General features: G+C 44.8%; 1 protein-coding gene across 4 annotated transcripts in view; it reads right to left on the reverse strand.

The window, feature by feature from the left end:
• zbbx (zinc finger, B-box domain containing) overlaps positions 1 to 15,032 on the reverse strand; it is a 64,391-nt gene that overhangs the window by 13,452 nt on the left and 35,907 nt on the right. For all 4 annotated transcript variants that reach the window (XR_003982685.1, XM_030407692.1, XM_030407684.1 and 1 more), the window contains 5 exons: positions 10,451 to 10,572; positions 10,229 to 10,287; positions 9,522 to 9,724; positions 8,123 to 8,932; positions 298 to 482 (listed from right to left, as the gene is read on the reverse strand). Coding sequence is in view for 3 of the 4 variants with exons in the window: in XM_030407692.1 (XP_030263552.1) it covers positions 298 to 482; positions 8,123 to 8,932; positions 9,522 to 9,724; positions 10,229 to 10,287; positions 10,451 to 10,572 (1,379 nt within the window). In the remaining variant the exon portion in view is untranslated. The remainder of the gene's footprint in view (positions 1 to 297; positions 483 to 8,122; positions 8,933 to 9,521; positions 9,725 to 10,228; positions 10,288 to 10,450; positions 10,573 to 15,032) is intronic.

Raw genomic sequence — 15,032 nt, forward strand, 5'->3', positions numbered from 1 at the left:
TTATTTTACCTGAGCTCCATTTTCTTTAAGCATTTTCTTTTAAAGTAGTTAGCAATGGCTGCAAATGGATTCAATTATGGATTCAATTTAACAGGCTTGTTAGTTACACTGGTTCGACGTGAAACTGTTTTGTATCAATGCCTGATTGTCAGCTTGGCAACCACTTAGAAACATAGTCACAGCTGAACCTTTACTAACATGAGGCTTGTGCTCCCCAGAAAATGGTGTTATGGTAACTCTCTAGCCCAAGGATTTTCCACCAAGAAGCAGAAAGCATGTGAGAATGTAACATTTTACCATGAGTGGTTCCGACAGCTGTTCTTTCTCATCAGACTGAAAATCCTTTTTTCCTTCTGCATGTATGTCAGAATTCTCTCGCTCTTCATCTCTGGGTCTCCCTCTGGTTGAACGTCCTTCGTCTGAAGAGTCTTCCTCATGTGAAGCCACACCCAAGCTATCACTGGACATTTCATCTCCACTGTCTTTATGAAAAAAAATACAGACAAATATGGTTATTAATGAGGATTAAAGTTTACTTTGAATTATGACTCAAAATGTACAGCTATTTTCTCAGTTTTGGACTATAATTAAAAAGAAACATTTTGTGTATATTGCTCAATGCTTTGAATCACTAAAGGTGCATTTTGATCCATCCAATGAAAACTCTAAAATGTGATCTAAGTGTCCTTGACACTGCCACACTCACACATCAAGCTCTTATAAGGCGATAAAGCAGGCGTCAGTGTCAGACTGGCCAAAGAGCTGCAGGTAAGATGTAAAAGATAAAAAAAACAAAAAAACAAAGATGATGGATGAATAGAGCAAGAGAAGAAGATGCCTGAAGTCAGGATGTGGGTGTAAGTGAAACAAAAGCAATCCAAAAGAGACAGCGCCCTATACACACACACATTCATGCATTTATAATGTGCACAGACACACACAGGCCAACATACAGCATAATTCTGAGAGTCACAGAAAAACATTTATAAACAGATAAATTGCATTTACAAGTGTATCTTAAGTACTCTAGTGTGAATACATGTAAGTGTATTTGGGGGGGTTCACCTGCACACATTAGAAAGAAATGTGTGTTTGGAACAGTGGATCTTAATGTGAGTATGTGCGTGAGCATGTGTGTGCATGAGTGTGTACGTGTGGGTGTGCGTGTGTGTGAGTGTGCTGTATACTTAAGGGAATTGAGGGCCATTCTTTATAGTGTAATTACCTTCCTGTCTGTAGTAGCATTTTGTCAAGTATTTACTTAAAACCCTAATCGATATTAAAAAAAATAAAGAACACTTTTTATGGTTGGATCTAAATTGGCTCTGACAGCCCCATGGAATAAGAGGAAGCTATTACTGCTGAGATCCACAAGCAGTTTATTCATATAAACTGCCTGGGCTTTGAGAATTGTGTTTAGGCAAAATGTAGCCCTGCAGAAAAGTCCTCTATCAGGAATCACTTTACTGCAAAGACCTGTGCTTCCCCATCCATAAATATGAACTCGTTTTTCCTTTTTCTTTTTTTCGTCCCCTGAAATTATTGTCTGGTCTCTGGAAATCTCACCAAAACATACTCTCTGAAAGCAAAACGTATCAAATCCACATGAGATACTTCCACAAACTGGCCATATGATGGAGGCGTTCTGGGTGTAGAAATAGTTGTAGTGCAGTGGAACGAACGATTTTTAGCAGGGTAGCAATAAACTAGGGTTGCTGTTGTGAACATAGATTTGTTGAACATTCATTTTCTACATGTCATCACATTAAATAAGTCCTCGTTCAAAGCATGCTGTTTGGCACAGATTATCTGGTAATGTGAGGAGCTTACAGATCCAGTCATAAACCTCCTGAACTGCTGCAGAGTCTCAATGGGGCTGTCATGATTTTATCAAACATGTTTAATATTTGTGGTTTAAAATCTCAATGATCACATCTGTACTTTCTGAGCTGGACCTCAGCAATGAATGAGAGAGGCATCCCAGAGCAGCTGATGGTGATGCCAAGGAAAGGTCAACATTCTAGCCCTTGAGGCTAACGTTAGCTAGCACATACCGAATCACATTTGTGTACAACAACAGGGAAAACCCCTGTTTCACACATTAGCTTCATGAAGTGTATACATCTAATTCATTGAAAATACATGTTTGATGCATTTGAATATCATTAACAACATCACTTTGACTAAAATTAGGTTAGAGACCTACCTGTCAAAGAAAATGACAGCTCGAGTTTACCCACATCTAATGCAAGCAGATAGTCGGAGTTGTCGCTGCTGTGAGGATATCAAAGACGGTAGCTGATAATTACAGTTTTAAATCTCTTTGATTAAATGGATATTCGATTACCTCATGGAGTTAGTCCATGATAACCAAAATGCGGTAGTTGTGAATGCCAAATCATATACAGTGCATTCACCTTCAAGCTCCAGCTGCAGCATTTAGTTACATCTAACACTAACCTTTTCCTGTAACAGGTTTAAAAAGTTTGTTTTGAACAACTCTTTAAACCGGCTGCTTGTAAAATGATGAATGCCTCTTTAGAGATGACCCTGGTGAGGGTCTAAAAGTAAAAAAAAAAATACACCTGGTGAGGGCCTAAAAGTAAAAAAAATTAAAACAAATAAAACTGTCATGACTGCAAATCTGTTTGTTGTGTTCTTGTCTGGTTTTGTCTTGTGTTTTCTTGTATTTGATTTCCATGTCTCTGTATCTTGTCTTGTGTCTTGTTTTTCCCATGCCCTCATGTGTCCTTTAAGTTCTCCTGTGTTTTTTCCTATGTTCCCTCTGGCTCCCTCTGTCCATTGCCCTGGTCCCTTCATGTGCTCCTCCCCTTCGTTATCTCACCTGTTGGTCCACCTCACCTGTTCCTCGTCTTGTCATCAGTGTTTGTGTATTTAGTCTCTGTGTTCCCTTCACTCCTTGTCTGGTCATTGTTCTTGTCAGCGTCCGTCCGTCCATGCTCCATGCTCCATGCTCCATGCTCCTGTGCTCCTGTCTGTCCCTTGTTCCCCCGTCTCTGGTATGTGTTTTCGGATTTTGGATTTTGCCATTTGCATTCTTGATTTGAACTTTGCCTTTGATTTGTACTTTGTCTTGCTGTTTTTGTTGCTACTTTGCCTTGCTTTCTTTTGTTACTTTGACTTTTGACTCCCTTGGTTTTTTGTGAAATTCAGCTTTTGTTAATAAAGCTCGCCTTTTGTTCCCCATATCCTTGCCTCTCGTTTGTAACTGCATTTGGGTCCACCTTCCCCTTTCCATAGTCCCCCCTTTAACCCCTCCAAGCCTGACAGAATGACCAGACCACGTAAAATGGACCCAGCAGATTTCAGCAAACAGATCATGGTCATTGAGGAGAAACTATGGGGAAATCTTGACACTAAAACAAATGTAAAAGAAATGCTACAGGTTTTAGCTGAGTTCAACAGGGACATATTTGACAGGCCTTGGTTGTGGGCGGTTCCATACGCTGTGGAGCTAATAACTGAAGTGGCTGACCTCAGAAGAACTCTGGTTGCCCAACTAAACAGCCGCAACTCCCAGTTAGCTCCCAGCTTTCCAGCCCAAACTGGCGCCTCAGTCTCAGCCCCAGCCTATGCCTCAGCTCGATACCCAGCTCCTATGTTGGCTGCCCAGCCGATGCCAGTTGGGTCATCCCCTTTGACGGCATGGCTGACAATGGTTCCAGCTGGCCCTCAGTCGGCGGCCCGGTCGACACCTGCCAGTGGCCTTCAGTCGGCGGCCCGGTCGACACCTGCCAGTGGCCTTCAGTCGGCGGCCCGGTCGACACCTGCCAGTGGCCTTCAGTCGGCGGCCCGGTCGACACCTGCCAGTGGCCTTCAGTCGGCGGCCCGGTCGACACCTGCCAGTGGCCTTCAGTCGGCGGCCCGGTCGACACCTGCCAGTGGCCTTCAGTCGGCGGCCCGGTCGACACCTGCCAGTGGCCTTCAGTCGGCGGCCCGGTCGACACCTGCCAGTGGCCTTCAGTCGGCGGCCCGGTCGACACCTGCCAGTGGCCTTCAGTCGGCGGCCCGGTCGACACCTGCCAGTGGCCTTCAGTCGGCGGCCCGGTCGACACCTGCCAGTGGCCTTCAGTCGGCGGCCCGGTCGACACCTGCCAGTGGCCTTCAGTCGGCGGCCCGGTCGACACCTGCCAGTGGCCTCCAGTCGGCGGACCTGATGGCGCCTGTTCCTGCCTGTGGCCTTCAGTCAGCGGACCTGATGGCGCCTGTCCCTGCTCCTCAGTCGGAGGCCCGGCCGAGGCCCGTCCCGGCACCTCGGTCGGAGGACCGGCCGAGGCCCATGCCAAGTCCTGTCCCTGCTCCTCGGTCGGAGGACCGGCCGAGGCCCATGCCAAGCCCTGTCCCTGCTCCTCGGTCGGAGGACCGGCCGAGGCCCATGCCAAGTCCCGTCCCTGCTCCTCGGTCGGAGGACCGGCCGAGGCCCATGCCAAGTCCCGTCCCTGCTCCTCGGTCGGAGGACCGGCCGAGGCCCATGTCAAGTCCCGTCCCTGCTCTTCGGTCGGAGGACCGGCCGAGGCCCATGCCAAGTCCCGTCCCTGCTCCTCGGTCGGAGGACCGGCCGAGGCCCATGCCAAGTCCCGTCCCAGCACCTCGGTCGGAGGTTCGGCCGAGGCCCGTTCCTGCACCTCGGTCGGAGGTCCGGCCGAGGCCCGTTCCTGCACCTCGGTCGGAGGTCCGGCCGAGGCCCGTTCCTGCACCTCGGTCGGAGGTCCAGCCGAGGCCCGTTCCTGCACCTCGGTCGGAGGACCGGCCGAGGCCCATGCCAAGTTCAGACCCTGCACCTCAGTCGGAGGACCGGCCGAGGCCTGTCCCTGCTCCTCGGTCAGAGGCCCGGCCGAGTCCCACGCCAAGTCCAGCGCCTGCACCTCGGTCGGAGGCCCGGCCGAGTCCCACGCCTAGTCCAGCGCCTGCACCTCGGTCGGAGGCCCGGCCGAGTCCCACGCCAAGTCCAGCGCCTGCACCTCGGTCGGAGGCCCGGCCGAGTCCCACGCCAAGTCCAGCGCCTGCTCCTCGGTCGGAGGCCCGGCCGAGTCCCACGCCAAGTCCAGCGCCTGCTCCTCGGTCGGAGGCCCAGCCGAGGCCAGTACCAAGTCCCGTGCCAAGTCCAGTGCCAGCTCCTTGGTCATAGGCCAGGCCGAGGTCGTCTGCCGCCAGCGACCCTTTATTGGCTCACAGGCCACCAGCTCCCTGCGAACCTCTGTTGGTGGTCCGGCCAAAGCCCAGGAGGGTTTCCCAGTCAGCGATCCGGCCTCAAGAGGGCTTCAGCCTTCGCCTCCGCCGCCGGCCTCCAGTGGGTCCCAGCCCACGTCTTCGCCGCCGGCCTCCAGTGGGTCCCAGCCCACGTCTTCGCCGCCGGCCTCCAGTGGGTCCCAGCCCACGTCTTCGCCGCCGGCCTCCAGTGGGTCCCAGCCCACGCCTTCGCCTTCGCCGCCGGCCTCCAGTGGGTGTCAGCCCACGCCTTCGCCTTCGCCGCCGGCCTCCAGTGGGTGCCAGCCCACGCCTTCGCCTTCGCCGCCGGCCTCCAGTGGGTGCCAGCCCACGCCTTCGCCTTCGCCGCCGGCCTCCAGTGGGTGCCAGCCCACGCCTTCGCCTTCGCCGCCGGCCTCCAGAACGCCTTTGTCTTCGTCGCCGGCTTCCAGAGCACCTTCGCCTTCGTCGCCGGCCTCCAGAACGCCTACGCCTTCGTCTTCATCGCCGGCCTCTAGAGCGCCTTCGACTTCGTCGCCGGCCTCCAGAGCGCCTTCGCCTTCGACTTCGTCGCCGGCCTCCAGAACGCCTACGCCTTCGTCGCCGGCCTCTAGGGGGCCCCAGTCCACGTCCCCGGCCTCTAGGGGGCCCCAGTCCACGTCCCCGGCCTCTAGGGGTCCCCAGTCCACGTCCCCGGCCTCTAGAGGGTCCCAGTCCATGTCCCCGGCCTCCAGTGGGTTCCAGTCCTTGCCTCCATCCTCCTGTTTGTTTGGACCTTGGCCCTCCTCCAGACCCCCTCCACCCTCCCAGGCTCACTTGGACTTATGTTTTGAGTGACATCTTGAAGCTGTCCCTTGAGGGGGGGGTACTGTCATGACTGCAAATCTGTTTGTTGTGTTCTTGTCTGGTTTTGTCTTGTGTTTTCTTGTATTTGATTTCCATGTCTCTGTATCTTGTCTTGTGTCTTGTTTTTCCCATGCCCTCATGTGTCCTTTAAGTTCTCCTGTGTTTTTTCCTATGTTCCCTCTGGCTCCCTCTGTCCATTGCCCTGGTCCCTTCATGTGCTCCTCCCCTTCGTTATCTCACCTGTTGGTCCACCTCACCTGTTCCTCGTCTTGTCATCAGTGTTTGTGTATTTAGTCTCTGTGTTCCCTTCACTCCTTGTCTGGTCATTGTTCTTGTCAGCGTCCGTCCGTCCATGCTCCATGCTCCATGCTCCATGCTCCTGTGCTCCTGTCTGTCCCTTGTTCCCCCGTCTCTGGTATGTGTTTTCGGATTTTGGATTTTGCCATTTGCATTCTTGATTTGAACTTTGCCTTTGATTTGTACTTTGTCTTGCTGTTTTTGTTGCTACTTTGCCTTGCTTTCTTTTGTTACTTTGACTTTTGACTCCCTTGGTTTTTTGTGAAATTCAGCTTTTGTTAATAAAGCTCGCCTTTTGTTCCCCATATCCTTGCCTCTCGTTTGTAACTGCATTTGGGTCCACCTTCCCCTTTCCATAGTCCCCCCTTTAACCCCTCCAAGCCTGACAAAAACAGACATGATGATAAATTACTATAAAACTGACTCACTGTTGTGCCTTTGAGTATAGTGTGGGTGGCTATTGAATTCGATGTTTGTGACAGCAGGAGTGTTGAAGGTCAAAATTCTCAGCACTTGTAGTACTAAAGAGGAGCAACCTAACTCTGAAATCAAACACAGTTTAGTCAAGTGTCAAGCTGCTCGTCAGCCTTTGGGTTCAAATCGTGTTTGTCATTATTCACCTGTGACCTTCATCAGGACAATCAAGAACGTTGTTTAAGCATTACACCTAGTGTTTATTTTTTTTAAAAGAATTTCATTGATGAAGCTCAGCCAAACAGGAGGCCTTGAAAATAAAGTTGTTCTTGATAAGTTGTTTGAGCATTTCAAATTAAATATTTCAATATCTATGCCAGGAGAAATGTTCTTAAAATGCTGAGCAGAGGTGAAAATGCTCTTTCCAAATCACATGATCTTAGCTGGGGCTGTTTATTATCTGAGGTGTAAATTGGCAAATGCTTTTGGAATAATAAGGAATCTTTCATGGAGAAATGAATCTCTAGAGAGACCGTCTGAGCACAAAACTGTATCGTTGGCAGACACATCAATGTAGGAGGAACGATTTCTGATTACATGTTTTGTTATTTATGTAGATAGTGAAGAGCTTTGTTTGTCTTTGTGGTGACAGTGCGTAGGCGTGGCACCTGATGTTCCAGTTGTAGTCACTGCCCCCTAGTTGGAAGCAGACTTCAAGTTCTATAGTTGTCCAAACAGTCCAAACAACAAAACCATCACAGAGTAGCAGTGCATCCTACAGTTAGAAGTGTGCTGATAGAGATATAACAACAACAAAAACCTGATTGATGAAAGACAGATTAAAGGAAATTTTAGATTTTGGCGTGGCCTGTCCCTATAAGCTTCAGACACATCTGAAGAGCAGCTGAATCTTACAAAAAACGGGCAAACCATGCATAAAGATTGATTCAACCAACCAGCTCAGATTTCATAAAACAAAGACCAGAAAAAGCTTTTATGTACAGGTTTGTCTCCCCAGGAGGACGTCATCAGTTGCCAATGTCAGTAGCAAAATATCAAACATGTTTACGAGAATAACTGGCTCTTATCACACATTATGTGATCTGAGATTCCGACTTTCAACACCAGATAACCCATACTAGGACCAATCCGGTGGATCCATCATCACACCAAAATCATATTCATAATCTGCTCAGCTGTAATGAGTGTCCATATAAATACTATTAATAGTAAACTTACAAACCATTAGCAAAACCTAACTCTGAGTGTCTAATAGGTGCTCTTGTCACCATCTCAACACCATCCAGTCACACACAAACACATACAGACGAAGAGGACATTATTACAATTCACTTACCTATTGATAGTTCCTCTTCCTCCTCCTCCTCCTCCATTTTTACAGCTGAATGAGGACTATGCAAGACATTTAAAGGAAGTGATGGGTTACACTGTGTATACTGAAGTGACAGAGTTGATTCTTGGTCTGGAGCAGTCTCATTTGTTGGAGTTGAACTCTGTCTAGAATGTGCATCTGGAAGAGAGTCATTAAAAAGAGATACACGGAATAGGGATTTAAGTGGACGTGGATATTTTCTTGGTGGGATTGAACTGGAAGACACAGGTGACAGGGGAGGCTGGATTGGATTATCTGATAGGAGAGACTCTGGGTCATGTTGGGATTTCCTTGAGGACTCCAGATTGCTTGGAGGGGATTGCGACAGCTTCGGTGACGAGATTGGTTCCGGGAATAACTGGGAAGATTGGGCTTGTTCTGGCAACAGTGATGAGTCTGAGCCTTTACGAAATGGGTTTGATTGGTCAACTTTGGGCAAAAAGAGCGACTCAGTGGAGCCTGATGGTGAGAGTGTGAAGGTGGACCTGAGGGAAAGATGCTCTTCTGGGATTGGTGGTTTGGCACCAGCCACAGAAGAAACATCAGGTGGAAAAGAGAGAGGAGCATGTGAGGATTTAGGGATTTCAGTTTGGATATGTGGTAAAGAGGGAGAGGACACAAATCTTGTTGATCCGTGGTCAGGTTTTGATTTATGAACAGTGGGGGAGCAATTTGGCTTTTGTGACGTTGAGGTTGGTGTCTTGATTAATGTCTTTGAAGTCCTTGGAGTCTCAGCGGTGGGGCGTGCTGATGGCTTACTTTTAGAGGACGAAGCTGTGCAAAAGATAACACAAATTACAATAAGGATATAAGTTACTCTTGCAGGCTTCTGTTCATATCATTTTTTTTTTTATTAAGAAAAGCATACACAAGGGAGTTTTTCAACAGTATAGTGACTATACATTGTATTTGACTGGAGCTAAGCTGCAGGTCTTAAATGCTCAGTGCTGATTTACCACTAAACATTTGGATTTTTTTTTTTTTTTTCAAATATGTCATTATATTTTCAGTTGTTGTACAGCCGTAGACAGTGCTTTTATTTCTTCAACTTCCTTACAGTTAAGAATTATATTTCTGTAGATCATATATTGACATTGCAGGGAGCCATTTATCTCTTTCAGCCATCTATTTTTAATAGGCTTTCAAACATGTTTGTGCCATTATTAATTTTTCTGTGACATCACTTAACAAATACATCACTGTCATCCACCTCTCTTCATGTTTCAGTGCAGAATCATGACAATTTGCCAAAAAAGTCACATGAATCTCAATGTGATTGTTCAGCTCATATTTATACAGAATAGACTGGAGAATACATTTTAAAAAAGGCATTTCCCTTTCACTCACAAAAAAACACACTTACATTTCATTGAGTGTTCTGCTCCTGTAGTCTTGGATAGATGGAGCTTCTGAGTAGCGTTGGCTTGCCCTGGAGACATGGACTGCCTAGATGTTTGTATTGGACTGGGAGAAGAGTGGCTGACTCTTGAGGACCAACCACTAGTAAAGGCTGTTTGGGGCACTGGTGTTCTGACCTGACTCTGGACCCTTTGAATAGAGGGAACTCTGTGTGGAATAAAGAGATCTATATGAGAGAGACTATACAAAACTTTACTGTCAGTGAGGGCTGTACTAAATATTTTGAAGCTTTGACACCTTGACATTCAAATCATAATTAACATTCCAGTGCTATGCAGCTTTTGTTTTTCTATTTTACAAGTATATTTATTCTGTTTTGACCTGATATTTCAGCACAGTTGCAGCCAATGATTAGGCTACACTAGTATTATTAGAATTGGACTATACTCTGTGTGTAAGATTGATGGTAAACAGTGGTTGTGGTGTAAGGTTCTTTTAGAGGCGTGTGATCCAAACATTACAAAAACTAGAGAGTGCTGAAAACTGCAAGTCGAAAAATATCTCACAAAATCTTGTTTCAATAGTCTTTGTTGGCATTTAGCCTTTCAAAAACAAGTACACCTATTTATTATGCCAAGACTGATGAGAAACATTGACTGAAGAGGATTGAAAAAAAGGACAATTGTCTTTTCTTTTTGTATTGCGGCTCACTTTATGTTGTTGTCTGTCCTCTGCTCAACATCAACATCTCCATCTCCATCTCTGTCTCTCTGTAGAAAACAAAAGAGAACACTGCTGTCACACATGGATGAGAAAGAGAGCAAGAAATGGAAAGAAAGAATAAGCTGGTGTCTGTGAAGTGCATGTTTACTGTGTGTGTGTTCATGAAGGTGAAAGACTTGTGTTAATATAAAATGCCTTAATCAGTTTCACCTCATCCAGGACTTCTATGGTGAGGCACGATTCAGGTGTAGTAATCTCAGGCTCAGTCCTGGCGCTGCTAACAGGTACAGCAAACAATGACGCACAGTAGCGACGAAAATCCTCCTCCTGAGCTATAACATAACACACACACACACACACACACACACACACACACACACACACACACACACACACACACACAAATCACAACAGGAAGAGAGAAAAACAGTAATGAAATGTGTCAGGGCATTTATTTTATTAGTTTGCTTGGATGGTAGGTTTTTGTGGCTGCTACCATTTGTTTTCCAGAATTATATTCCAGAAGTCTAGGAAGATCCACCTCCACTTCCAAGCTTTCGGAGAGGTATGCACTGTTGCTTTTACTTAAAATACACCCAAATAATTAGAGCTGGTCATTGTGATTGTTGACAACTGCATAGATCAAGTTCAATAATTACTGTTCAAAGAAAAACAACATCAAAAGACAGATGTGTGCTTCTGGGTGTATTTTCAGGTGATCCAGTGCCTCTTATCGCTTTTCTATCTGTGAAAGATGTCAGTGGACATGCTGTGATACTTGCACCGACAGGGAAATTTAATTCTTTTATACCCTCCTCCTCCTCCAGAGGACAGGGTCATAGAGAGCTGCACACTGGGGTCTGTATTGATCTAATATGTTGTTTCAGCTGAAAGGTGTTGCCAACACAGCAGGAGATGACTACCCTGTCGCTCAAAGGACAGCAGACAATCTACAGTACATGTACATCTGTATGACCACTGCGTGTATGTGTTGATATCAAACAAAGTCAAAAAATAATTTCAATTTCATATGGTTATTTATGCAGCTATCCATATGAAGGACAACATGCACAAGCCCGTAACGACCGTGGGTTAAACCTTTTTTAATGCAGCTGTCTCAAGATTACGAAGCACTTATTATCTCAAGATAACCTGGGCATAGCCGCAGCCATATGTACTGTGCAGCAGAAATAGTCGTCTGTGGTTTTGTCTACGGGTTAAGAGATAAAGCAACATGATAAGTCATCCTGTCTTGTCCTTTTGGAAACATGCATGTAGTAATTCAAAATTCATTACTGCACTTGACTGCTTTCCATAGAGAAAAATATTTAGAAAGAAATTCTAAAACAAAGCAATAATTAATAATTATAATAATAGTAAAAAAAAAATGTGACTTAAATGTTCAGTATGTAACTTCTACCATTAAGGGGATCTCTTTCAAAATAAAACAAAAGTTGCTGCTCAGAGGGGCGGGTTGAGTGTGGGGCAAGAACCACTGCTCTGCTGCTTAAAGCTGGCTAGAGATTTTGTATTAGAAACAGACCGAAAGAATAAACAACTCGAGTCACTTCAGACTCTGCTCTGACCAGGAACGTTTGCCAATGGGAGGAGGGATCAGAGATTACTTTCGAATTCTTGGGATTAAAAAGTGTATTTATTTCTACTCTTGTTTATCAACCTGAGTGCAACAGCGATCCATGGAGCTGACTTCCGTTTTTGGGTAGATGTTCCGTAATGTTGAGTAATAATGTTGGAAAATGTACTTTACTTCAAGAACAACGTTACAGAGAGGAGAGAAGAAAAGAAGACAGGGAGCAGAGTCTTTGGTGAACACCAGAATTCACCATGTTGGCCTGGAGTTAACTACACAGACATTTACACCCTCTGTGTGCCGTTGCTCGCTAAAGATAGCTTACATAGTGTCCAGTAAAGTAGGATGGCTGAGGCAGATAAACACTGCATGAGTAACACAAATAAGCCACGCACTAAAATGTCTCTGCAGTCAAACTTGCTTCACTGTTAATGTATACACCATTAAAGGACCACCACTGCTGATGACAATATATGATATATGATATCTGACGTGACTCAGGCACAAATGTTCACAGATGAGGAAATGTTTCAAGTTTTATTAACCTTAAATTTAGTTTAATTTGCCGACTTCCTTATCTCAGAGGTAGTGGCTAGGAACTAATGAACCTTAAGTAAACTTGTGGATTTTACTAGGTTTGAAAATTGGCGGAAACATTTAGGATAATGTAAGTGCAACTCATCAAAATATATAACAAGTCATATTTTGACATTTTGATGCCAAATTAATTGATATTATTTCTTTAAGTCTTTGTCTTTTTGTCGTTGTTACCTGTCTTTGCCACCTCCTTATCTTTCTCTCGCTCTCTCTCATACTAACAACCCTTCTATCACATCACAACATGGGTCTGACAGCTCAGGAAAATGAGAATTTAAAACAAGGGGGAGCTCCCCACATGAAGCCAGAAAATGCCTTTTATTATTCATGGACACACGCTTTCATATTCAAAGAGGAGGAGGAACTCTGCACCTCACCTGTTGTAACTGGCATGTGTTAGAAAAGTTTGAAGCAGGTGGAAGGAATAGTTTATCAGCTGCTGAACAGCTCTACATTTCCCAAAGACACTTCTGTCTTCCTCACATCTGCATTTCACTGAAACAATGGAATATCAATTATTAAAGCATGAGCAGACAGAAATGAAATTCATGACGTGAATTACTGTGTTTTCAGTAGACGATGATGGGTATATTTAAGCGCTGAAGTAAAATACCCATTTTAACTATGAATGGCTTGAGAAAGATGAGAATGAGCAATGACTTGTGTTTCTTTCTAACTCGCTTCAAGCATATGGTACAAGTTTGGAGTAAAGCTGCCTAAGTTTACTTTTTCTCCTAAGATGTGTGCAGATCTGCCAGTTTGCCTTTATGGGAAACCCTTAACTTAAAAACAAAATAGAGTTCAAATATACAAATCTGTCCATTGATTGTGTGTAACTATATGTGTATGTTATAGGTGTGGGCAATCTTGGCAAAAAATAAAATCAACTGCAATCACAATCCACAATCGAAAGGGCGATCTTTCTGAATTTTAAAATGCCCTGTAGACTTTAAATAGAATATGAAATCCTCCACTGGAATATCAAAACACAGTATTGAATTAAGAATGGGAACTTTGTATAAAGATTGGGTATGAAAGGGGCATCCTCAAAAGGCTCAGTCATTCACAAGCAAGCAAGCAAGGATGATACATCCCCCCATACCCTTAGAAAAGCATAACAATGGTGTACCGTACTCTCATATCAAATTGTCAACTTTCTGGGTTAATGAGAATTTTGCAACAAAAGTAACTGGGTCAAGTGAAAGTTAAGGTTAAGAGACACTCCTTTAGGGAGCTTTCTCAAGAGCAGTGCATTTTTCACAAAAATAACTAAATAACGACTTGCAACAAGTGTACTAATCCTGTGAAAGAAATGGTTGAAATTTCAGCCTTCTGCTCTTTAATGACCAAGATCTGACCAAACCGCCTGGTCCCTTAATTGCTTTCCCGCCATCATAAAGTACCGGGAAGTTATTATTACATGTTCTGTTTTGTCAAGCAACAAACAACAAATCCATTTAAAGTTGAGGTCATACTGTTTGTCAAAAGCTTGTTTCACGAATCAACCAAAAAGCGGGAGGACAGTGAGTGATTTGTATGTTTGGAATGGGATTTATAAAAGTGCAACCAGCGATCGAATGGCTAGCATTATTAAAGATGCTGGGGCAGGGAGAATAAGAAGTAAAAAACTACAAAGCTGCTCATCCATAAAAGTTTTAATACTCAGGAGACAGGAGCTGTTTAAAGCTGTATAGTGTTACTTTTTAGATTGTTGTTAAGGCATTTCGATTTATTAGATCTGGAAAGTGGATAGCTACGACAGATACTGTTCATTTATAACATGCACCATAGTCCTTTAATACAGTGGTTCCCAACCTTTTTTCCTTGAAGCCCCCCTTGCCTGTGTCCAAGACAAGCCAGGCTCCCCCAACCCGCATGATACACTAAAAGAATAAAGTGGTTAATTACAAACTTTTATTTGCAAAAATAAACAACAGCTATATTCTCCTAGTTTTACAATGTATATAGATACATTTCTTCCTTTTTGTGTCATCAGGTGTATCACACACAAACACACAACCACAATAGGCCTACCAGAGAGCAGAATAGGCCTACCTCATAGGGGTGTTGGTAATAAATAGCTTAATGAATTTAAATGTGGACCAAGAAATATGTTTCAATTTGGATTATAGAGAGTTTTGATTGGGTGTGTTACTGGGATTTTATGAAGTCCAGGGTATAATTGGCCATTTTGACTATTTTTGATTTTACCATTATATTTCACCTTAAAAACTATTTACCTTGCCTTGTTTGGTGTCATTATTTTCAGCACAACTTCACATGTGTGACTGTACAGTTATTTTTTCATTTTGACACACATCTCTCAACTCTCTCACCGTCACTGTCGGTCCCTCCACAACTTCCTCCTGTCCCCCAGCAACCAAATCACGTGTCTTGCCATGTAATTTTGTGATTGGCTGGTGTGGTGCCTTTTTCCACCAATAGGAACGTGTTTTTTCGCTCGCAAACTTTTCCTGCTTCCCGACACTTTCGTGAGAGAAGTCCGTTTTGACCGTCTCTTCCTGCACTAAACGCGCAGCAAACGCGCAGCAAACGTGACGGTAATGTTAAGGAAAAACGTGCCGTACATTATTTATCATAAGT

The sequence above is a fragment of the Sparus aurata genome, chromosome 2, assembly GCF_900880675.1.
Source record: "Sparus aurata chromosome 2, fSpaAur1.1, whole genome shotgun sequence".
Lineage (NCBI taxonomy): Eukaryota > Metazoa > Chordata > Actinopteri > Spariformes > Sparidae > Sparus > Sparus aurata.